Below are 25888 nucleotides of genomic sequence, written 5' to 3'. Positions count from 1 at the left end.
TTTCCACACGCAAACTCAGAAACGCCTGAATCACGCAGGGCAGGGTCAATGTCACACCAGGAAGGGGTGTGAGCTCAAGATCAAGGAAGGATTTCTGAAGGAAGCAACATCTGAGCTGGAACCTAAAAAGTAACACGGATTCCCACCAAGGAACACATGACAACAGCACCTGAACACGCAACCACAGAAGGAATGTGCCGTGAAAACTTGTGTCGGCCTCCAAAGTAAAAGTGACGACATCAACTTCTGCTTCAAACAAGAAGGAGCGCCATGGACTGACTTCTCCGTCCCACTCAAAAAAAAAAGTCAAAGTATCGAAACGATGGTTTTCAGGACACTGGAAAGGACAGTGATATTTGAGAGATGGGAATTCAGTAAAGTGAGGCCTAGGACTGCCCAGCTTACTGCCTCTGGAGGGTTTCTAGGTCATGGACCATGGAGAGGAACCAGGAAGAGCCTGGGAAATGCCCTGAGTTGAGAAGATGAAGCCGAGAGATCACAGAGACCAAGGCAGCTAGTCTGCAGGACCGAGAACTGGAAAGGAGACAGTCGCGCACACAACCCAAAGGCCTGCAGAGCCAGATGGTGGATTTAAACGAATAAAACCAATAATCACGTTAAGTGTAAACAGTCTAAGTACCCTAATTAAAGGCAAAAATTCTCAAATGGATAAAAAAAGCAGGTCCAAATGATATACTACCTACAAAACATGCACTTTAAGTAAAAAGACACAAATAAATGTACACAGGGAAAAAATGTACCATTCTGAAACTAATTGAAAGAAATCTGGAGTGGTAGATTAATATCAGACAAGGGAGATTCCAGAGCAAAGGACCTCATTGGGGATAAAGAGGGTTGTCTCATAATGACAAACGGACAACCTCATCAGGAGGACAAAACGATCCTAAATATTGATGAACCTGTCGAGAGGTTCAACACATAAAGCAAAAACTGATAGACTGAGAGAAGAAACAGAAATCTACAGTTAGAGTTGGAGATTTCAAAACCCCTCGCTAAGTAATTGACAGAACACGTGGACCAGGACTGTGTAAGGATGGGGAAGATGAAGAACAGCATCAAGCAATTTGATCTGATCAACACTTTACTGAATGACAGAAGAACACACATTCTTTCCAGGTGCAGGGGCAACATTTACCAAGATGGACCATGTTCTATCCATAAAACATAAAACAAGTCTCAATAAATTTCAAAGCACTCAAGTCATACAAAATATGTTCTCTGATCAGAGAGGAATTAAATTGGAAATCAATAACAAAAAGATCTCTAGAAAAACACCGAAATCTTTGGAAATTAAAAATTTCTGAATAACCTATAGTTGCAAGAAGAAATCAAAAGGGAAATTAGAAAGTATTTTGAAGTAAATAAAAGTACAACATATAAAAATGGTGTTGGGGGAAATGTACAGCACTAAATGCCTATATCAGAAAACGAGGAAGGTCCCAAACCAGTGACCTCAGATGCCATCTTAAAAAACCAGAACAAGAGTCAATTAACCCAAGGAAGTAGAAAAAAAGAAATAATGAAGATCAGAGCAGAAGCCAATGAAATAAAAAATAGAAAAACAGCAAAAAAAATAATTGAAACCAAAAGCTGGTTGACAAGAGCAATAAAATTGATAAAATTCTAGCCAGATTTATCAGGTGACAGACAGACATATCACCAACATCAGGATTAGAGGGGTGATATCTCCCTTTGATTCTGCATAAACTACCAGGGTCCCTCAAGAAGAAAGATGACCAGAATAGACCTAAATCTATTAAAATATATAATTTCTAGCTAAAAATCTTCCCCCACATCCCAAAACCCCCTGCAGGCCCAGATGGAGGCACTGATGAGTTCTTTGAAACATGTAAGAAATAAAAAATACCATACAAATTATTTCAGAAAATTGAAAAGAAGGGAATACTTTAAAACTCATGCCATGAGGCTAGAACTTACTGTGATGTTAAAACCAGAATCGATATTAGAAGGAAAAAAACCTAAAGACTAATAGCCCTCATGAACATAGATGTAAAATTCTAAATAAAATGTTAGCAAATCAAATTTGACAATTTATGAAAACGATAATACATCACGAGTGCCTGAGATGCAAGAGGGTTTATCACTTGAAAAGCTACCAATGTAATTTGCCAAATTAACAAACTCAAAAGAAGAAAAGACGTGATTGCCTCAGTAGACCATGCTCTGACTTACAGGGTGCTCGCCCTGACTAGGGAGCTGGAAGGGGCCCACGAGGTGCTCCCCCGCCCCCCTCATCCGGGAATTAATGAGAGGGACACTGAAGTTCACGGAGACAAGAGCTGTCGCAGGTCACAGCTGAGAGCAGAGAGCAAGCTGGCTGCCCTCTGGCTCAGAGAAGAGCGTTCTCTCACTCAGCTACAAAAACAATGGATCTCACTGGGAACAATTACAGCCTAACAGCAGTGCTAAGAGGAGAAAAATCCCCTTTCCCTACTCTCATCTCACCTCTAGGAGACACCTCTACCAATGCTTTGCGACAGCCACTTCCCGACCTCATTCTGCACAATTAACAACGTGCAGACACCCACTTAACGCTTAGTTTTACAAAAGTGGGATCACACCGTACACGGTAGCCTGCAATAGGCTGTCTCGTTCACACCACGTCTGGCTCCATTCCTGATCAAGATGAACTGATCCAGCTCTTTCTCTTGAATGGCTGCAGGTTGTCCCAGAGTGTGGATGCCACGTAAGCTCAGCACTTGTTGATCCGGCCCACCATCCATGGACGTCTCGGTTAGTGTTTGTGTTCACTCTTTAACCAAAGCTGCAGGGATTTCCCTGCACGTGAATGGATATTCCCGTCAGCTGCTCCCTGGAAAGGGGCGACTTCCTGAGCCCCAGCTGCTGCTTGTCCTAGGTTTTGACAGGTGCTCCTTTTGCCACTCCACCTTGTATCCTTGGCTCACTGTCGATTCCAGAACCACAGTCTTGGGTGCCCACTTGGGAACCAAGAGGAAATGCAAATGGGGTGGTGTGTAAGTAAGAACATACGGCTGAGAGGCTCTGGAGTTAAAAATAAACTCGCAAGGAGCTATCTTTTTCTCAATTAGTCGCAGTTTGGAATTTATCCTAAGGACATAATTGCGGAGATGCACAGTCTTGGCTACAAGGAGGCGCGTCGCCACGTTGCTAAAACAGACGATTCCCACCTCAAACTGCGCGTCCAGGCTGGCAACCTGGAACAAAGGGTGCTCTGGCCGCCCGAGTTGATGTGCATGAGGCTTTGGTGTTTGAAGGAAGAGGAGGAGGAAGGAACAGGAGCCCGGAGAGTGAGGAGGAGGGCAGGATTCCCCCAGCCGCCCCGCCAGCCCCACGTCCTGGCTGCAGGAGGCCCCGTGTGAGAACAGTCCCGGAGCCTGGCTCGGCACAGGCAGTGACGCCATGGGGCCGTCTTTAATCTGCTGTGAATTTCTCATTTCAGATATGATACTTTTTAATTCCAGAATTTGCATTTGGTTCTCTTTTATAGTTTCTGCTTCTCTGCTAGGATTCTCCATCTGTTCATTCATCTTGTCCTTTAAGATCCTGAACACACTTACAACCACCACGGGTCTATTTTGGTTCTGAACATAGTTCTTCACTCCACATGCTCCTCACTCCTGAGGCTTGCTCCTCTTGGTGTCCGCTGTACTCATCGCGGGCTCTCCATGGTCTGAGCTGGGCTGGATCCCCAGCACCCCTGACCTCTCTGTTCAGCTCTCACTCCCACAGGTGACCCCTGCTGAGTGGTGTGGGGTTCTGCCAGCACAGGCCTCCGCCAACTGAATCTTCACACAAATTTCTGGGGCCCCCTTTGCACAGCTCCCTCTTCTCTAGTCCCCTGGCCCACAATTCCCGCTGCTGCAGTCTAGAAACACAGTCTCCACCCTCATCCCAGAGAGACCGCCACTCTGCTTGGAGGCCACGTCCTTGCACCCCTGCAGGGAGACGCTCCCGGCAGAAACCCAGGCGATCAGCTGTGGGGCTCACCCTGCGTGTCTCCCGTCCTCCAAGGACGACCATGCTGCATTGCTTGCTGCTCAATGCCCGCAACAGAGGCCTCCTACACTGTGTCCCGGTTCATAGCTGGTTTTAGTAGGCGGGCAGCCAACATTGCTCTGTCAGGCCAGAAACAGCAGTGGCTGACCCCTCCTACAAACAAAAGTGACACTGTCACAACTGCTGCCACCAGAGCCTCACAGTCTCAAGAGCAAGGACTCTCCCTGCTCGTCTCTTTCCCCCATGCCCGACACATGGGTGTGACCGATATTTCCCGAATAAATAAATGAGAGTGTGATGGGGGACAGAGTGGGAGGAGGGGACTGTTGTGGTTTGAATGTCTGGAAACATGGTGAGGACATTAACTGAGACCAGGGAACTGCGAGGTTGAGCAGGTTTCCTGGGCAAGGGGACAGTGCTGGCTTTGGCTCTTGTGGAGTTAAGGGCCAGTCGGAGCCTCAACAGGGACACAAGCAGTGGACAGACAGACACACAGGTCTTCTGCCTCACAGATCCCTGGGGCTAGGGATGAAGATTTGAGACTGTCCACTTATAGGGAGAAGTTGTGGGGACAGTGTGAGACGATGAGCCCAGAGAGGGAGCACAGAGCTGGGAATGGGAGAGGCAAGGAGTGGAGGCACGTCCGTGGGATGGGCAGGTCAGGAGAGGAAGCACAAGTGGGGAGCTGCGGAAGGCAGGGAGGGAGCTGGGTGCTGTGCACGGAGCCAAGGAGAGCGAGTTAGGAGGTTCATGAGCGGAGGGAGCCAAGAATGGAGGAGAGGCTGCCAGCGTGCCCAGCCCCTGCCACAGGGGCCCCAGGAAAGGGAAGTCGCTGTTCCTCCTGCCTGAGGGGCTGCTGGATTCCTGCGGGCTGGCGTTCTAAGATTACTGCTCCATCGTTTCCAGGAAACCACGCCATAGGTCATCTTGGCTTCTGAAATCATTTCAGCCTCATCTTTCTCGTCAATCTTGTTCAGAAAAAAGATACTGGGCCCAACACTTTGTAAGAAACCTCCATCTGAAAGGGTAATGACGAGGCAGGCACTCTGTGCTGACAACTTTCTCCGGGGAAGGACACATCTTTTGGCGTGTATTTCAAATGTGAGCTCGGATTGAAATTTTAGTAAATAATTCTGTGGATCCCTTTAATTCCAAATCCTCAGAGTTCTCTGGGGTCTGATTTCTGGAAAACACCCTGCTGCCTGTCACCAAGAGGAAAGCCAGGGTGCTCTGATTTGTCTAATAGCCGTCTACACATGGGGAGAGTGTGGAAGTCAGGCCTGTGTCTGGGGCCCTGAGTTCTAGCCCAGACTCACACGTACTGGCTGTGGAGTCCAAACCAGCCATTTAACCTCGTAGGTCTGAGTTTTGTCATCTGTGAAACGAGGTAACGGGACCCAGCCCAGGTCACATCACCTCACTCATCACTCAGGACCTGTTATAGCACCTGGCACCGTCTTGAGATTGACATAGAAACGGGCCTCAGGGCCTGACCCAAAGGAACTGGGAATCCGAGACAGGGACAAAGCAAGTCTGTCTGAAACCTGGCCCCCTCCCTCAGAATGGGAGGTACCTATGGCCACTCAGCCACCCCAGCCAAAAGAAAGGGTGGCTTTAAGACCAGGGCTCTGCTCCTCCTCCGTGACATGGAGCATCTGGGGTCCCATTACAATGCAGACCCTGATTCAGAGGATTGGGGCAGAACCCAAGACTCTGCATTTCTAAGCTCCCAGGGGAGACCAATGCTTCTGGCTGAGGCTGGGGACCCTTCTCTCCTCGTCAGCTCCTCCTGTGCAGGGGTCTCTGTGTGTGCCACGGTGGACAGCAGAATAATGGCCCCCAAAGATGTCCATGTCCCGATCCCAGAACCTGTGAATGTCACCTTACACAGCAAAAGGACTTTGCAGATATGACTAAGGACCTTGAGATGGGGAGATTACCCTGGATTAACCAGGGGACCTAATGAAATCAATAAGGATCTTTATAAGTGAAAGAGGGCGGCAGGAGAGTCAGCATCAGAACGAAGTGGTGTGAGAAAGACCCCACTTGCCATTGTCGGCTTTGAAGACGGAGGGAGGGGCCACGAGCCAAGGAGTGCAGGCAGCATTGAGAACTGGAAAAGGCAAGGAAACAGACTTTCCCCAAGTCCTGAGGAGGAACACAGCCCCACTGACAACTTTATTTTAGTCCAGGGAGACCCTCCAGGATAAGGTGATAAATTTGTCTTGTTTTAAGCCACCAAGTTTGTGGCAATTTCTAACAGCAGCAAGAGGAGATCATTACAGTCCCCAAAACCTGTCACATCTGACCTGTACCCCCCTGTCTGCACAGCCCTCTCCCTGTCCTGGCTGCCGTCTTCCTTCCCTGGCCGCCACTGCCCCCCACCCGTCTGCCCTTACTCCCTCCCTCCTGTCCTCACCACGGCAGACGGAGCCATCTTCTTAAAATGCAAAGAAAAGCCTATCATGGCCTGGCTTGGAAACCTCACCTCTTGAATATTTTCTTTAGGTGAAGAGTGCAATTCCCGGTGGGGTAGACAAGGCCCCGCGTGGCCCGGCCTCTGCCAGCCCGTCTCTCTGTGCTCCGGCCCCATCTTCTTCCTGCGAATCCCCTGAAAGCCAGCTTCCTTCCACCCCAGGACCCCCGGCTGCCTTGCTCCCTGGGCCTGGAATGCTCCCACCCTCTCAGCTCCCCCTTCTCTGGACCGCAGCTCAGTTTCCCTCACCCAAGGAAGTGGTCCACCGCACCTGCCCTGGCGTCCCACACCTCCATCAAGGGCCTGTGGGGGGCACTCTGTCCTTCGGGGCACTTGTGTCAGCAGGTGTGCTTTACACGCTCATCCCGAGGCTATTTCACACCAACTCTCTACGGTGCGTCAACTGCAAAGTGGCCACTGTTCTCTACTTTTCCTACGAAAAGGTGGCATCTGTTTCCCCACCCGCTGAATCTGTGCCGGCCTCGGGATTTGGTTTTGCTAATAGAAGGGGTGCGAGTGACATGAGCAGACAGAGAAGGCATGCGTCTTCTGCTCACTCTCACTCTCGCGAGGTTTGGCACTGCTGCCATCATAACAGTGAATTATAAATAACACATGCATTTTCTTATAGAAGTCCTGCAAACTTCCTTTAAATACAGAGGGGACTGAGGACCACAGCCTGTGAGGATGTTAATACACAGCACAGAGAGGGACCCCCATAAACACCTGCTAACTGCACTGAGGGACCTCCATTGGCACCTGTTAACTGCATACAGGGATCTGCACTGGTACCTGTTAACTGCATACAGGGATCTCCACTGGTACCTGTTAACTGCATACAGGGATCTGCAGTGGTACCTGTTAACTGCATACAGGGATCTCCACTGGTACCTGTTAACTGCATACAGGGATCTCCACTGGTACCTGTTAACTGCATACAGGGATCTGCACTGGTACCTGTTAACTGCATACAGGGATCTCCACTGGTACCTGTTAACTGCATACAGGGATCTCCACTGGCACCTGTTAACTGCATACAGGGATCTGCACTGGTACCTGTTAACAGCATACAGGGATCTCCACTGGTACCTGTTAACTGCATACAGGGATCTCCACTGGTACCTGTTAACTGCATACAGGGATCTGCACTGGTACCTGTTAACAGCATACAGGGATCTGCACTGGTACCTGTTAACAGCATACAGGGATCTGCACTGGTACCTGCTAACTGCATACAGGGATCTCCATCGGCACCTGCTAAGTGCATCGAGGGACCTCCATCGGCACCTGTCCACCACTGGGCGGTGCTAAGCCCCCCGTGCCAAACACACAGCCCAGCTCATCTTGTTTCATCCTCATGTCAGCTCCATCCGCCCTGGAAGACTTCTGCCCTGAGGTGGGCTCCTGGGCTGGCAGAGGTCACCTTGCTCATCAGAAGGACAGACGTGAGCAGGTGGCTAGGTGCAGCCCTCAAGGAGCCCGGGGGCATCTCACATAACTAAGGCCTCAGGTTCTCAAAGTAATTCTCCAAGGGAGGCGACCACATCCTTTTCGGAGGGGAAATTGAGGCTCCAGGAGGAGTGAGAGCCCCAAGGCCATGCCGAGGCCTGAGTGGGTAAACTGAGTGGTCAGTGAGAGCTGAGAGCCCAGAGCCTGGCCCGGGCCCCCTCGAGGCCAGGAAGCCTCCGCTCCAGAGCGGGCGTGTCCCCTGCTGGGGGATGCAGGACAAGGAGGCCAGCTCCTCGGCTCCCTGCCATGTAGGGTCTCTGTAGGGGGAGAGGGCCGATGGAAAGTCTTGACTATCACACAGGGGAAGGAAATTCTGATTTCTGACTCACAGTGTTTGTGACTTAGTGGCTGTGACACAAATGATTACCTCTGAGCGAACAGAAACATCACGGGCCACCTGGGTTTCACCAGAAGCAGGGGATGCAGATGGAGCGTGGCACACAAAACAAAGTGGCTCTGAGGAGCACCCTGGTACACACGCTCACCTGACACACGCTCGGGCCACTGTCTCCCTCACAGACACGACCTGGCTTTGCTCACCCCACATGCAGGAGGCGCTCAATAAATGCTCCTGACAGACTGAGGGGACCCTGGTTGAGGGTGAGCCACGCAGGGCTCCCCTCGTGAGCTCACAGCGCAGGCCCAGGGTCCCCCTTTCCCTCTCCCAAATTCCTTCTCTTAGTCAGCAGCCCCACCGCCCCTGGCACAGGCCCCCAGCAGCACCCACACCCAGCTCCCGCCAGTTCCTCCTCTCTTAGTCTCTGGGGCCCCGGTGTCAGAGACTGAAGTGTGTTTCCCCAAAGTCCACAGTTTGAAGCCCTAGCCCCCCGTGTGACCGTATTTGGAGACGGGGCTGTAGGGAGGTTAATCAGGTTAAAAGAGGTCATAAGGGGGGCCCTGATCCCACAGGACCAGTGTCCTTAAAGGAGAGGAGGGGACACCAGAGCTCGCTCACATTCTCCTCACGCTCTCCTCGTGCCCACACCAGAAAGGCCATGAGGACAGTGAGAAGGTGGCCATCTACAAGCCAAGAAGGGAGACCTCAGCAGAAACCCACCCTGAGGCCCCCTCATCGCAGACGGCCAGTCTCAAGAACTGGGAGAAATAAAGGCCTGTCGCCTCAGCTGCCCAGTCTGTGCCATCCTGTATGGCAGCCCGAGCTGGCTGAGACCCCCGTCAGCAGTGCTCTGCAGCTCCCACCCCTCTCCTGGGCCAGGCCAGGGCCCTCCTCACACCCTCTCCTGTGTTACCTTGGGAGCCCACCCTCCCAGCACGGCCCGGGCACCTTTCTGAAGCATGCGTCAGGACCAGCGGCATCAGACCTACACCCTAGAAAGATCCCTTTGGCCCTTTGGCTGCAGTAGCTCCTGCACTGCTCCCACCGACAGGAGCAGCAAGAGTGGTCCACACTTAATGGACACCTGCTGTATGCCAGGCACAGGGTTGAGCCCCAGTGTACAGGTGTCTCCCCATCACTCCCCACAGCCCGATGAGGCAGGTGCAAGGACTTATTTTTCCTATTTGCATATGAGGACGTTGAGGCACAGAGACACTAACTCCTTGCCCAGTATCACACAGCCAGGAGGTGGGGGACTTGGGCCTGCCCTCAGAGGCTTTGCTTTTTGGCATCTTATGAATTCCTAAGTTCCTCATATCATGATGTAGGTCTCTCTCCCTGGCCACTCTCAGGCCCCACGTCAGGTTCCACAACAGCCATACACCTTGTGCCTCTCGTGCATCTTTGCTCAAACTGGGCCCTCTCGGAAAGCCCATTGCTTTCACCTCAGCAATCATACTCCTTCTTGGAAGACTGATTCTCAACCCTGACTGCAGTTTAGGATGAGCTGGTGTCTTCGTCAAGTTTCTCCAGAGAAACAGAACGAATGGGACATATACACACGTAACACATACATATTACATACAGTATATGTGTGTGCATGGCGCACAGTGTATAATATAATGCATATGCACATGCATGTATCCATGTGTGTATATGCACACAGATGCATATTCGTGCGTGCATATATACATACACACATACATAGCGTGCTTTAAGAGGTTCATTTTAAGGAAGTGGCTCATGCAGTGGTAGGGCTGGCAAGGCTATAATCTGCAGGGCCAGCTAGAGACTCAGGCAGGAGGTAATGATGCCGTCTCGAGGCAGAATTTCTTCTTCTCTGGGAAACCTCAGTCTTTGCTCTTGAGGCCTTGCTATGCATTGAATGAGGCCCACCCACATTATTAAGGAAAATCCCCTCTTACAGAAAGTCACTGATTGCAGGTGTCAGCCACATCTACCAAACACCTTCACAGCGACCCCCAGGCTGATGTTTGATTAACTAGCTGGGTTCACCCACCCAGTCCCATGCACACAGAAGACAGACATTCACCCTGGAGGCTGGAACGTGCTGAGGCCCCGAGCCGAAGCCCCGGGATTTTGATGGAATTCCTCCAAGCCGGGGCATGCATCAGTGCCTTCTATGGTGAGCAGCTGGCCTGAAAACTGCTGCTTTAGGATGTAGAAATCACATGTATTCTTTGTGCCCATCCTGGGACTCACCCTGCAATCCTGGAACCGCCTCTTTGGGGTTCCTGCCTCCTCCACATGCTGTGGGCACCTGCAGGCTGGGGTCCTGGCTTGTACCCCTGTGTTTGCAGCCCCAGCGCAGCACCTGGCACCCGGGAGGTGCCCAAAAGAGTTTGCTGATGAATGGTGGGGTTGCACCCATGGCTGCAGAGCTACAGAGACCTTCAGTCAAAACAGGCAAGTTCCTTCCCCTCTCTTAGCCTTGACGAACTCAGCTGTAAAAACGGACAACAGTCCTTGCCTCACAGGCTGTCACAAGGAGTGGGTGAGAGAACACAGGAGACGCGCTCAGCAAAGTACCTGGTATGCAGTACAGCTCACGACCAAGCAGCTCTGTTGTGGCAGGTTATCACTGGGTCTGGACTCCCACACCCACGGCTCTGCTGCTTGGGGCTCAGCAAGAACCACCTAGACCCTCACAGGCTCCACTACAGACGGCCCACCAGCTTGTCCCAAAGAGGCACGCTCTCCAGAGCATCCTGCATCCCACTGACTGTCTATGTTGCCACCTAGCGTCCACGGAGGAAATGGCCAGGTTTCCAGGTAATTTCAACCTCAGCCTGCGAGCGCAGTGATGAGGATGGGTGAGTCCTCACCTCACAACAGGTGAGTCTCCACTTCACAGAAGGATTCACCGCGAGAGGCCTTTCAATACACTCTCCGACACATTTAAAACAGGATTCAAATAACATACGCAGTCAGCTTTCACTTTCATCGAGTGGGCCCAGGAAAGGATCGCAGAGCCAGACAAGAGGGCCACCTCTGCTTCCGTTCAGGCAACACCAGGAAGGGCCCAGTGTCACCCCTCTCCCTGGTAACATTCCATCCTTTGGGTTCCAACACCTGAGTCACCACCTCTACCCAGTCCGACCTGTCGAGATGTCTCCAGACTCGGCCTTCTTTTGCTTCCATGCCTTTATGCTGAAAGGCAGCTTTTAACATTAGCCAGGAACTCCTGGGACGTGGGCTGGTTTTTCCTTACAATCCTCAAGGCGGGAAGCTGGGACAGACAGCACTTGTTGAATAAACAACAAAAGCATTTTTTAAAAGCTTTTAAAACATTCTAGTTTTTATACTACTTTACAGCAGGAGGGACTCTGGGCCAGGCGCACCAGAATCACCCCCACGCACAGCCGTCTGTGCTTGCTCAAATGCTGATTTCTGGGCCTCACGCCCAGGATTCAGCAGGTCAGGCTCAGGTAGAAAATATTGATACTTATACGGTGGCTATTTCATGTCATCCTTCCTTCATTCTATTTTTGTGAACATTTTATAATGTTTGCAACATATTAGCACGGTACCATTCATGTATATGGTTTATAAGTAAATAATGTACAAATATCTGGGGGGGGGGGAATGTGTATACATATATTTGCCATTGGGATGCACCAACAGAAAACTTTGTGAACTTCTCTTTAGGCTGTTGGTTCTAAAAGCCAATCTGGTCACACCCCCATGACAGTCCTTTGATAGGTCCCTTGTCCTCTGGGTAAAGCCCAGCCACTGAGTGGCACCAGCTGTGGAACCCACCCGGGGGATTCTATTTAGGTTCAAGTAAACACTTGGGTTCACAAGACTATCGTGGACCCAATGTCACTCCCATCTGCTCAGGACACAGGGCAGCCCTGGGGGTTCCACTGGGTGAGTCCTCGAATCAGGTCATATAGCTCCCCAGGACTGTACCCTCCCCAGGTGATGCAGCTCAGGGGAGCAATCAGACAGATGTGGCAGCCACCCTAAAGCCACGCAGGGATCACTTCCTCCTGTGACAGGTCCCTGGGCTGAGCTGCCGAGGTCCCTCCAAGAATCACTGCACCCGGAATCTCAGATGCTTATGATTTATTTATAGTCGTCCCCAAACAGATGCAATTTGCCAACCAGGGGTGATTCTTCTGCCATTAGCAATATTGGCTAGTGACACCATGGCTGGTAGTCTTAGCCTTTTCAGGTTACCTGGGAAAGTGGGAAAAGTGATGGAGAATAGCATTCTCATGTGAACCCTTTGCCCACATCAACAGAGACCCTGGGAATTGGGTCCCTTCCTGCATACACAAACTGGGCCCCGGCGGGTCCACGCCAGCTTTAGTTTCCTAAGTGTGCCCACCTCTGCCATGTCTCTGAGACTTTACCCACCTGGAAAACTCTTATTCATTCTTCAAAACCCTACTGAAACCTCCTTTGCCCTCCCCTAACATTCTCCCATCACCTGTCCTGCTCCCAGGCCTGGTGTCCACTCCTTCATGGCAGGCTTTGCCAAGTTGTGTTAGTCTCATCTGTGCGTGTGTTTGTAAGACAGAGACTCTCCAAAGCAGGAAGGAGTCTTCTCAAAGAATGCCTGTCCTAACTGATTTGCTAAGGATAAAAGTAAGACATGCTCATTAAATCCAAAGTAAGCAGAAGAAAAGAAATAATACAAATTAGAGCAGAAATCAGTGAAATGAAACACAGAAAATCAATAGAGAAAAATCAACAAAACCAAAAGCTGGTTCTTTGAAAAGATCAATAAAATTGATAAGCGTCTAGTCAGACTAACTAAGAAAAAAAGATAAAGGACACAAGTTACTAATATCAGAAATGAAAGCAGGAACATCAATATAGATCCTGTGGACATTAAAAGGATAATAAAGGAATACCATGAACAACTCTATACCCACCAATTGGATAATTTAGATGAAATGGACCAATTCCTTGAAAGACACAATCTGCCAAAACTCACACAAGAAACAGATGTCTGAATAGGCCTACATCTATTAAAGAAATTGAATCAATAATTAATAACCTTCCAAAACAGAAAGCATCAGGCCCAGATGGGTTCACTGATGAATTCTACCAAACTTTTAAGGAAGAAATTATATCAGTTTTCTACAATCTCTTTCAGAGGACAGAAGCAGAGGGAATACTTCCTAACTCATTCTGTGAGGCCAGCATTAGCCTAATGCCAAAACCAAAGACATTACAAGAAAAGAAAAGCACACACCAGTACCTCTCATGAACACAGATGAAAAATCAACAAAATATTAGCAAATAGAATAAAAAATGTATAAAGTACTACACATCACAACCAAATGGGATTCATACCAAGCATGCAAGGCTGGTTCAGTACTCAAAAATCAATTATTGCAATCCATCACCATCAACAGGCTAAAAAAGAAAAATCATATGATCATATCAACAGATACAGAAAAAGCATTTGACAAAATTCAACACCAATTTATGATTAAAAAACCCCTCAGTAAACTATTAATAGAGTGGAATTTCCTCAAGTTGAAAAAGAACATCTACAAAAACTTACAGCTAATACACTTAATGGTGAGAAACTCAAAGCTTTCCCATTAAGATCAGGAACAAAGCAACGATGTCTCCTCTACCATCCTTTTAACCTTATTGTGGAAGGACCAGCTAATGTAATAAGATAATAAAAGGAAATAAAAGGCATACAGATTAAGAAGGAAGATGACAAACTGTCTTTGTTTGCAGATGACATAATTGTCTATGTAAAAAATCTAAAAGAATCAACAAAAAAACTCTGGAACTAATCAGTGATTATGGCAAGACTGCAGCATACAAGGTTAAGATACAAAAGTCAATCACTTTCCTATATATCAGCAAGAACAAGTGGAATTTGAAATTAAAAATCTAATACCATTTATATTAGTACCCTGCAAAATGATACACGTATATATATCAACAAAATATATACAACATATGTAGGAGGAAAACTACAAATGTCCGACGAACAAAATCAAAGAACTAAATGAATGGAGAGAGATTTCATGTTCATGGAAAGAAAGACTCAACATTGTCAAGATGTCAGTTCTTCCCAATATGATCTATAGATTCCATGTAATCCCAAACAAAATCCCAACAAGGAATTTTGTGGATATCAACAAAGTGATTCTTAAGTTCATATGGAAAGGCGAAAGACTCAGGATCGCCAACACAACGTTAAAGGAGAAGGCTTCAGTTGGAAGACTGACGCTACTCAACCTCAAGACTCACTTTACAGTGTGGCACTGGTGAAAGTATAGACAATACATCAACAGAACAAAACAGAGAGTCCAGAAATGGACCCACACAAATAGACCACAGTCAAGCAATCTTTGACAAAGGAATAAATACACAGGTGCACAATCTTTTCAACAACTGGTGCTGGAACAATAGACATCCACATGCAGAAAAAATGAATCTAGACACAGACTTTACACCCTTTACAAAAATTAACACAAATGGATCATAGACCTAAATGTAAAATGTAAAACTATAAAAGTCCAAGAAGATAGGAAGAAACCTAGGTGATCTTGAGTATGGTGACGACATTTTGGATATATCACCAAAGGCACAATCCATGAAAGAAATAATAAACTAGATTCACTAAGATTAAAAAACTTCTGCTCTGTGAAAGACAGTCAAGAGAAAGAGGAGATAAGCCATGGACGGGGAGTAAATGTTTGCAAAAGACACCTCTGAAAAAGGACTGTCATCCAAAATATACAAAGAACTCTTAAAACTAAACAGTAAAAAAAATAAACAACCCAATTTAAAAAATGGGCCAAAAACTTTAGCAGACACCTCACCAAAGGTGAAATACGGATGGCAAGTAAGCATATGAAAAGATGCTCCACATCACATGTCATCAGGGAAATGCAAATGAAAACAATAAGGAGATATCACCAAACTCCTATTAGAATGGCCAAAATCCACAACACTGACAACACCAAATGCTGACGAGGACGTGGAGCAACAGGAACTGTCGTCACTGGTAGGAATGCAAAATGGTGCAGCCACTTTGGAAGACAGTTTGGTGGTTTCTTACAAAATTCAACATACTCTTACAACACGATCCAGCAATCGGACTTCTTGGTACTTACCCAAAGGAGTTGAAAACTTATGTCCACACATAAATCTGCACGGATGTGTTTATAGTAGCTTTATTCATAATTACTAAAACTTGGAAGCAACTAAGATGTCCTTCAGTGGATGAATGGATAAACAAACTGTGGTCCATCCAGATAGTAGAATACTATTCAGCATTAAAAAGAAATGAGCTATCCAGCCATGAAAAGACATAGTGGAAATGTAAACGCATACCACTAAGGGAAAGAAGCCAGTCTAAAGAACCACACACTGTGTGATTCTAACCATATGATGTTCTAGAAAAGGTAGAACTATGGAGACAGTAAAAAGATCAGCGATCGCCAGGGTTTAGAGGGTGGAGGAGTGAGATGATAAGTGGAGGACAGGGGATTTTTAGGGCAGTGAAAACGCTCTGTATGATACTAAAATGGTGGATGCACGTCATTATACATTTGTCCAAGCCCTTGGAACGGACACCACCAAGAGTGAGCGCTGATGTAAACTGCGGACTCTGGGTGGTGACGACGGGTCAGTGTAGCTTCCTTAGTTATAACAAATGTACGTTTCTGGTGGGAACGTTGACAATGCGGGGGCTGTGCAGGTGTGTGGCAGGGGGTATATGGGAAATCCCTGTACCATTCTCTTAATTTTCCTGTCACTCTAAAACCACTCTAAAAGACAAAATCTTTAAAAAAAATTCGCCTTTGATGGACTTGGGAGTGCCCCCAATGTCCTGCCTATACCTGGCGCTGACTGCACAGGCCCACAAAGGTGCCATGTGTGTGAGCACATGCGTGTGCAAGCGTATCACAGGAGTGTGTGTATACACTGCAGCTGCAGTGTCCAGCACGAAACACAAACACGCAGCCTGTAACGCACCTTCTGCGCTGGTCCAGGCATTGTAGTTGCCCTGCATGGAAATCCAGTTGTTAGAATAAAATACACTTTCCACTATGACTTGATCAAGCAGGACAGCCTCCCGCTGATTCACGGGCAGGCCTGCCTTAGATGGGGTCTCCCCCATCTCCCGAAATTAAATTCTACTGTAGATGCACATGATGCTGACTCTTAGAGAATTTGGGTTGACAAGGTGTTTGATACAAAAATTTCTTCGGGGGGGCCAGCCCCATGGCCGAGTGGTTCAAGTTCCAAGTGCTCCACTTTGGCGGCCTGGGGATCGCAGGTTTGGATCCCGGGCGCAGACCTACTCCACTCATCAGCCATGCTGTGGAGGCACCCCACATACAAAGTAGAGGAAGACTGGCACAGATGTTAGCTCAGGGCCAGCCTTCCTCACCAAAAAAAAATTTCCTTGAGTGTCCGCATTGGACAAGACAATGCCTGCCAGGCTCCATCAACACTATGTTAAATGGATAAATAAATTAAAAAAAATGTTGCAGTTTTTATGATTAATAATCAATGAATCTGCTGACTGCCAGGCGCTTTTCTGCTTCAGCACCACAGAGGTCTACAAACATAGAACAGCCATGACAGTGGGAGCGGGATTTGAACTTGAGAGAGGCAAACAACAAGCGATCCTCGCCACCGCCCCGCCAGGTGAAGCAGAATCCTTTTATGGGCCTTTCCTACTGTGAATAGTTTTCCCCCTAAAAGTAACATTTTATTTACAGACATTTTCTAGAACCGACATTGAATTTTTTCCTCCAGGCACTTTATCTCAGAGACTCAAAACTTTGGGAGAGTTACGGACAGATATGAGAAGGTGATAAAAGCAAAGAGCCCACTTCCTGCACTCGATGGCAGGGGTTCAGGGACCCCATATCGCGTCCCCTGGCACTAGAAGCAGGGGCTCAATTTGCAGATGGCAGCAATCTCCAGAGATGCCTGACAGCGTCCAAGGGCCCAGCCCTCAACAGGATGGACTTAGGGCTGAATATGAGAACAAACATGAGGGCTTGAGCTTCAACCCCAAACACCGGTGCTGAAAGGCCCAGGAGGACAGGCTGCGCTCGGGGCTCGCAAACACAGCAAGTGCAGCACGTCCCAAGTGCAGCAGGGCAGCGAGCCTGGGCGCGTCAGCCACAGCAGAGCTTCTAGAATGACTTCTACCCTCCCTGCTCCTGTGAGGCCATGGAAGATTAGGATAAACCCCTAATCTTCCACATGCCGGTCTACCTGAGTACAGGGGCTCCCAGGGCCAGCTGGCATCTGTGAATACTTGACAGGCACCAACTCCTTTACTCCCCAGATGGCCTGTTCATTCATTCCACTGGCACTGATGGTGTGCGAGCACCCCTGAGCTGCAGACACAGCAGGAACTATTGGATGAAGCCCCTGACCTCACGGTATTTACATGGTGGGGGAGACGCATAAGCGAAGTCAGGTGGGGGTTGTGCAGCGGGGAAAGTAAGGCCAAGCGAAGAGCCCACAGAGCCGCTGCGAGGAGGGGTCGGCTGTTCGCACAGGGCTGGCTTCCTGGGCAAGGAGGTGTGTTAAATCCAGTGGAGCTGCGCACACCTCTGGGGGACAGTGAGAGTCCTGTGGTCAGCAGATCATGGTTGGTGTGTGTGAGGAGCAACGAGGGCCCATGCACAGCTGGGTCTCAGGGAGCATGGGGAGGAGACGAGCCCATGGATGACCAGGACAGGCCACACAGGTTCTGGGGAAGCCCCTGAAGGGATGTGAGCAAGGGGTGACATTACCTGACATCTGGCGGTGTGGGAAACACACCAGAAAAGGGGTGATGGCAGTGAGAGGGAGACCACAGGAGGCCAGGTCCTGGCAGGAAGGATGGACAGCATGTAGAGAGAAGGAGAAATGGCTGGACCTCAGGTCAGTTCCAAGGAGCCAAGAGGACTTACGGCCATCTGGACATCAGGTGCAAAGTCAAGAGAGTGATAACATGGCTCCAGGCCACAGGCAGGTCAGAGGCACCGCATACAGGGATGGGAATAGTCTGGGTTGGAGGCAAAGATCAAGAGCTCATATCTGAAGACATTAGGGCAGCAATGCCTACCAGACCCCACGTGGATGTGCTGAGTCAACAGAGAGGCATCCTGGAGCTCAGGGGACATGGGTTGGAGGAATGAACCCAACGAATGAGAGCTGGAAATGGTATGGAAAGCCATTCACACAGCAGTGACCCACGGACTCTCACTCAGAACCAGGCACTCCATGGACAAGGTATCATGGTGCACAGACAGATGCAGGCACTGTCCCTCATGCAGACAATAGTCAAACATGTAAGTTAGATAATCAATAATAACTGATTAATTGGTGGGTTAATGGGGAAACAGGCAATAGTCAGATAATGACAAAACCAATGTAAAATTGCAACTGTGTCCAAGCTATGAAGGAAAGCTCAGGGTGTTGTCATAAGAGCTGGGGACGAGGGGGTTTGATCTAATCAACCAGGAAAGGGGGCCGAGACAGGAGGGGGACATGCCCAGGGCTGCAAGGGCAGGCCGGCAGCTCCTTCCTACAACAGGTCCCACCTCAGGCGGGTGGGCTGGCCCCGCTGCAGAGAGCCCCAGGAACGGGTAGGGGTGGGGATGAAAGACCCTGGGGGCTGACTTTGCTCAACAAGGAGAGGAATACGTCACGCCATGAAGAGTGGTGTAGCAGGTGGAACGGTGACCTCCAAAGATAATGTGCACCCGGAAAACTGTGAATGTGACCTTATTTGGGAAAAGATGTAATCTGTTTTTGCAGATGTAATTAAGGATCTCAAAAGAGGAGATCATCCAGATGGGCCCTAAATCCAATGACTAGTGTCCTTATAAGAAAAGGAGAGGACACAGGGAGAAAAAGAGAAGGCGATGTGAAGATGAGGCAGAGACCGGAGCGATGTGGCCTCAAGCCCAGCGCCGCCTGGAGCCACCAGAGGTGAAAGAGGCAGGAAGGATCGTCCCCTCGAGCTGGAGGGAGCATGGTTTAGTGGGTAGAGGTGAGGGATGCTGCTAACACCCTACAGAGCAGAGAGAAGCCCCCACCACGGAGAATCATCCAGCCCCCTCTGTCCGCGGTGCTGAGCTTGAGGGACCCAGCTCAGCCTGTGACCCTGCTTACAGCAGCTGTTCTCGATATGGTCCCATGTAACCCAATCCTGCAGGAGGCTGACGGGTGCTTAGGGGAGCGTTCCCAGGCCAGATAAATTTGGGAAACACTGCAGGCTTCAGCCTCCTCTGAGATGTTGGGGGCCCTTTGGCCAATGACTGGCTCCGAGTTTCTGCCAAGAAGACACTGATTCAACTGTCAAAGTCAGCCTCTTGCACACACGGGATGTCAGTGCCCTGCATACACTGCAGCATGCACTCCCAGGAATGCTTCACTAGACCAGGTGAGGAGAGGCTCAGAGGAATGCAAGGGGACTGGAAGGGTGAAAGCCAAGGCTGCTGTCTAACATGGGCTCCTGGTCTGTCCACTTGGTCATGGTGCCCACTGCCCGTACACCCTGAGTACCAGCCAGGAGCAGGGTCAACATCAGCCCATTCCCCATTTCCCACCCAACACCGATGGAGGAAGGAACTTCCTGGGCCAGATCCCCCAGTGCCTCACCCAGAGCTCTGTCCATGGCCATACAGTCACCATGAGATGCTTCCAGGGAGAACAATACCCTTCACTCAACAACAACAACCCCGCCTCCAAGGCCGACAGCCATGTCCACCCTCGGCCCTCCCGTGAGTGACAGGCACTCAGCACAGGCTGCGCCAGGTGCACAGTAAACTCTCTCAGTGTTGCCTACTCCTGGCCTGCGCCTCTGCTATTTATTATGGGGGTGTCTGTCTTCCTGAGCCCGAGTCCCCAAGGGGAGGACAGAGCAATTACTCTGACCTCAAGAACACATCACAAGGACAGATACAGAGCTGGCGGTCCCAAACAAGCAGGCACCATCACATGTACCCCATTCCTGAGATGGCCATTGGAATCAATCCCCTCCTCCCCCTTCCACCTCATCTAGCTTTCCAATTAGCATTTTTCGCTATATTTTCCAAACACTGGACATCTGAGTACCACCTACTCTGCTTTCTGCCATGTCATGCCAAGTAGTGATAGTCTCAAAGCCACCTGCTGAGTCACTTCTGTGTTTTTTCAAACATACATGAAAATTAATATGCAATTATCAAAATCAAACAAGCTCCCTCGGTGCCTCCTAACCGGTGCCTGAGCCGTCGGCACGCACCCCTGCTCATCTTCAGTGGGGAGTCTCCTTCCATTACTCCCGGGCGCAGGCCCCCGACCCTGTCCCTCCTCTGTGCTCGCGGCAGAAGCGCCAACTCAAGCACAGGCTCTGCGCCCCGCCCCACGACCCCACCTCCCACAGGCAGGATCCACCCTCTCCTCACCAGAGATGATGGAGTCATTCAGCGCCTCCTCGTCCTGATACAGAAGCAGGTCGTCCTTGAGTTCGGAGTTCAGGATCAGGTTCTCCTTGTTCTCCTCGGACTCCTGAGCTGCTGTCCGCTTGTTGTCCGTGGCCCCGTCGAAGCTCCAAGCCTCCTCCCGCTCCTTGCCCCGCTCCATGCTGGACGTTCTCGACAGACGGACGTCCACCCGCTTCCTCGGGGACCCTTTACTGTCCCTTCCTTGAAAACTGCATCGGAAAAAGAATTCAGGTTGCACGTTGTCCCCTTCACCTGGAAACCCAGCAAACCAACTTAGGGGCTTACAATGAATGTTGCAAAGACAGCCCTCAAGTGCATGTGACTTCTCGGCTTCTGCCCTAACTACACAGGATAAGAAGCGCCGGAGGGCACACACGACTTTGAGTCCCAGGTACACGGCCATTCAGAACGCACTGTGTTGAACAGCACAGACGTGCATGTAATAAAACCTGCCAAAACTCAGTGCAACTTAGACCAAGGACTTCCCGAGAACAGAGACGGGCATTTTCCAAACCATATGTATGTTCTGTCATCTGTTCTGCCCTCCAACAATTCACTTCTCCTTTGCACTTTATGACCCACATGAAATCAAGAATAAAAGAGTGAGTTTAGGAACAGGCTTTCTTACACTCTGGCCTGATGGAAACTGGAAGCCTTCAGAGCCCTCGGACAAGGGGACAGTTACTTCTTTCTCACGACTCTCCTGTGACGCTCCCACCCCACCCTGGATCCTCTGCGGGGGCTTTGCGGCCAGGTTCCCATGGTACCTACACCTTCCGCCTGTCCCATCCCGGAATGTGGCAACGAGGACCAGCAACGTAACTTGCAGAGCCCAATGCAAAGTGAAAATGTGGGGCTCCTCGTTCCAAAGTTATTAAGAATTTCAAGACGGCAATAGCAAAGCCCTGAGCCCAGCCCCGGGCGCCCCCCCCCCCCCGCCCCGCCCCGGTGACTGCACAGGTGCACCCCATGAGGCTGGCCAGAGTGGGAGTCCAGGTGCACAGGTGTCCCTCACCAGGAGAAGGCCTCACCTGTCCTGGCGGTGCTTGGTGGCCAGCGCCCTGTGCAGCTCCTCGATGACACGGCTGGGGGGCAGTGGCCGGTGGACAGTGGTAAGATGCGGAGACCCCGTGGGCGTGGAAAGCTGTCCTCGGAGGAGCGGGTCAGTACTCTTCCCTCCAGAGCCTTGGAAGAGTGCAGGCTGGCCTGCAGGTGCGAGAGGAACCAACAGGAACCTAATCTCAGGGTGTGGGGAGGAGGGCCTTACTGAAAGACAAGACCATGAGCAGACAGGACACAGGCCCCTGGCCCGGCGAACCTACCATCACCCAGTCCAAGATGCTGCCCCAGACCCCTGCCCCCGAAGCCAGAGACAGGGTGTGCCTCGGTCCAGTGCCACTCCAACCACAGAGCCCTCTGCCGGGGCTGAGCTCCAGAGACTCTGTGCCAACAGGCCCCCGCAGGGTCTCAGGCACAGAAAACCCTCCTGCCTGTTCCTCTGCTAGCAACCCAGCTTCCTGAAGCCACACTTCCTTTTGTGGAAGCTGGGAGAATTTCCCAAGCTCTGCAGCCATCACTCAGCCTGGAAGACGACCAGGGCCCCTTCTCTGCATCCCCACACCATCAATTCACGTCTGTCTCCAACCCTCTCCCTGTACCTCACCCAGTGGGAGCTTTCTGGAAGGTGAATCTGATCACAGCTCTGCCATTTTCTTTAAGACGTGATCGGGGCTCATGACCCAGTCCCAGGGTCCCACAGACTGCCCCTGCTCGGCCCTCTGGCTTTATTTCCTCCACTGTCTCTATGTTCTTTTCCTTCCAGCATGTGAGGATCTTTCCAGTCCTTGAAGATACCATGTGTTCTCTCTCTACTCTGAACCTTTGTACAGGCTGTTCCCTCTGCCTGAAATGCTTTTCCCCTCCTCTGCCCCAACATCACTATCTCAGGGGAACTTCTGTGAATCCCCACCCTTGTTTGAGTCTCCTGTACCTGTCCTGTGGACCCAGGCAGCCCCAACACCCTTTCCTCCCACTGGAAACCAACTGATTCATCAGCTCTGTCCTTCTCAACCGACTTGGAGCCTCCAGGCAGGGCCTGCATCTCGCTTTCTTACTGCTGCATCCCCAGGCCTGGCACTTAAGACGTCTCCAGTGAACATTTATTTACCTAGGATAAGTCTGCAGATGATTCAGAACAGATGCTCAAACCCAGCCTAAGAAGGCCAGGCGCCCTTCCCTCAGCAGGTGCTTCCTGAGCGTGAGCTCCCAGTCCTGCACAGCGAGAGGTACTCGGGTGGCAGGAAGCACGGGTTCGTCATTACACGAATCTGGCCTCCATTCTCAATCTGCCACTTCCTAGCTGTGAGACCCGGGCAAGTCCCATTGGCTCTTGAAGGCTCAGCCTTCCTGACTGTAAAATGGGCTAACAGCTCCCGGGCGGGGCCCACAGGAGCCTAGCAGGAGGCAGAGGGTCTGGCACCCAGTAGGTGTTCAGACACAGATTCTCCTTCCTACATGTGTCTCAGCAGAGGCAGGCTCCAGCTGGATGGGTACAAACAAATCAAATCCCCTTTTAAACACCAACAGGAGAAAAAGAAAGAGATATAAACCACATCTACTTCCCAAAAACCAAAACGTTTCCGATGCCATCCTGGAATGCGGATGGCATCAAAAGAAGAAGAACTCAAAGCTAGAAGGGAGCTTCTGAATCTCCTTGAGGACTTGCTGTGGAGCTTTCTTCAGGAACATCTGCTGGACACAGCCATGTAAGAGGGAGACAGCCCAGGCCCTGCCCTCAACGGGCCTCCGGGCCAGGTGGGCGGAGCAGGCAGAGGAATAGCAGCCAGAAAGCAAAGCGATCAGGGAGAGGGCTGAGCGGGTGGACAGGCTCAGAGTACTTGGGCGCAGGCGCAGGGCACTGAGGTGAACCTCTCTGCAGAGGGGACATCTGAGCTGAGAGCCTAGGGATGAGATGGTGCCAGCAGTGCAAGATGTGGCCAGGCATGGGCAGGGCAGAGTAGAGTGGGGGCTCCACCCAAGGGGGGCCCCCAAGACACTCCGCCAGCTCATCCTCCACCAGCCTCAGCCCCTCCAGGGTCTGCCCCTGCTCGGCACAGCGACCACGTTCCAAGCAGGTGATGCTCTAACCATCATTGCCTCTGATCCTCACCCCAGTCCTACCAGGAAGGCACTACTAGCCTGTTGTACACATGGGGAAACCGAGGCAACATGGCTTGCCTGTGCTTACTCAGCTGGAATTCCCCCCAGGGTCCCCTACCGTCAATCATAGACACACCGAACATGTGTCTCCCACTTACCACTCTGCTGAGCACTCTACCTGCCCAGGGGACCTCTTATCACTCCCATTTCTCAGAAGAGCAAACTGAGGTTCAGAAGCCAACTCAAGGTCATGCCTCCAGGAGGTGGTGGGGGCTGGGATTGGAATCTGGGACAGTGACGCCCAGCGTAGTTGGCAGAGGCCATGGGACCCCATGCAGGGAGCTGACTGTCACCCAGCTGGACCAGGGCAGGAAAAGCTTTGCCCTGAGGGGGTAACTCACACGTCTCCAGGGTCCAGGCAGGTTGAACAAAGATGAGTCAGGGGGACTCGTGCAATTCATACAAAAGGGCAGGGATGCAGCAGACAGAGGAACGCCTGCCCTTCTCAGGGGTGCTGTGGCGACTCAGGGGACTGCCAGAGAGAGGACTTAAAGAAAAGCCAGAAATGTGGACTACAGGTAAAAATTTCCCCACATTTTCATACATCATATTTAATATCTAAACATACTTTAACACGTTTAAAATGTTGGCAACCCATTTGAAAAAAATATTAAAACACCATGCAGACCCAGCAAAGCAAGTCTGTGGGTGGGATTCGGGGCAGGTGACTCCCCGACGCCCAGCGGAGGGTGGGGTGAGGAAGCCGGCAGGATGGGGGCAGCTGCAGCCAGCAGGTCTCAGACAAGAAAGGCCCAGTGGAGACTCAGCTTGTGCGGGCTGTCCCCCCGAGCCCCAGTGAAGCCCAGGAGAGGAGCCTCTCTTCCTCTGCTGCCACCTTGCGTCCACATGCTGAAACCAACATCTCCCGGAAAAGAAAAGGAAAAAGGGAGAGCCCAGAAAATTAAGACAAAGTCTCCGAAACATAGTCTCAGCTGTAAGAGATCCAGGCCGCAGTCCAAAGCTTGTGACCACTGTCTTGTCCACTCCTGCTCCTAATCCAGCTCCCAGATTAATTGATGTTGCGTCACAAAATGCCCCGATGTCCTGGAGTTCCTTGCAAGTGAGGGGCGGGTGGAAGTCAGAGGCCCCCGAGAACCCAGAATTTAGCACGTGGGAACAAAGCAGAGCAGTCACTTAGACTAAACTCATGCAGTCAGAGGCCTGATCTTTCCCAATCATGGCACAGGCAGAGTCTCTGGGCCACTGAGCTATTGAGGGTCCATACAAATTACACGTGAGCTGGAATGAAGCGCCGCGATGGTGCCTAACCATATGGAGTTCCCATGGTTTCAGATCTCAATGGATGGAAAAGGGGATTAGCACAGAGACAGTAACAAGATCCAAGACAGCATTATTTTGCCTCAAAACTGTCAAAACTGACTGTAGTGGAGCCATTTTAAAAAATGGAGTTGGAACTGCCTTTCCAGAGAAACTGCCTTGCTGTTCTGAATCTCTGGACTGGGCCAAAATGGCAATCATTTTACAAGCCGTTGTTTGAGATGTCAGCAGGAGAACAGACATCCTGACCACAAAGACTGAGGATAGTGGACTTTCTGAAGACAGAATCAACAGCCAATCAGCATTTAGCCAAGACTAGCTCTCTGCCTCCAATGCCAATTAAAATTCTTTGTAATACAACCTCTCTTCCCTGCCTTTAAAAGCCCCTGAGTTTTACTCCTTAGTGAGACACTATTTGGGTTTCTACCTGAATCTGTGCTCCCCAAATTGCACTTCTTGAGATCCCATAAACATTTTTGCTTTTCTTGCAGTTTATGCCTCTTATTTGTTGACAAAACTGTTCCTCTAATCTGTGTGGTCACGTCACCCTAGGACTGAATACTTCGACTCATTCCCAGAGATGTAGAAAGATGCAAAAAG

At 50.3% G+C, this 25888-nt stretch overlaps 1 protein-coding gene across 7 annotated transcripts in view; it reads right to left on the bottom strand.

The window, feature by feature from the left end:
* The window catches only part of PHACTR3 (phosphatase and actin regulator 3), a 245187-nt gene that overhangs the window by 50315 nt on the left and 168984 nt on the right, over positions 1-25888 (bottom strand). For all 7 annotated transcript variants that reach the window (XM_070486200.1, XM_044748444.2, XM_070486198.1 and 4 more), the window contains 2 exons: positions 21823-21997; positions 20753-21000 (listed from right to left, as the gene is read on the bottom strand). In XM_070486200.1, coding sequence (XP_070342301.1) covers positions 20753-21000; positions 21823-21997 — 423 coding nt within the window. The remainder of the gene's footprint in view (positions 1-20752; positions 21001-21822; positions 21998-25888) is intronic.

This window comes from Equus asinus, chromosome 15 (assembly GCF_041296235.1).
Source record: "Equus asinus isolate D_3611 breed Donkey chromosome 15, EquAss-T2T_v2, whole genome shotgun sequence".
In the NCBI taxonomy this organism is placed as follows: Eukaryota; Metazoa; Chordata; class Mammalia; order Perissodactyla; family Equidae; genus Equus; species Equus asinus.
Note: the sequence above shows the minus strand (reverse complement) of the source record. Positions and strands in the feature narration are given on the sequence as shown.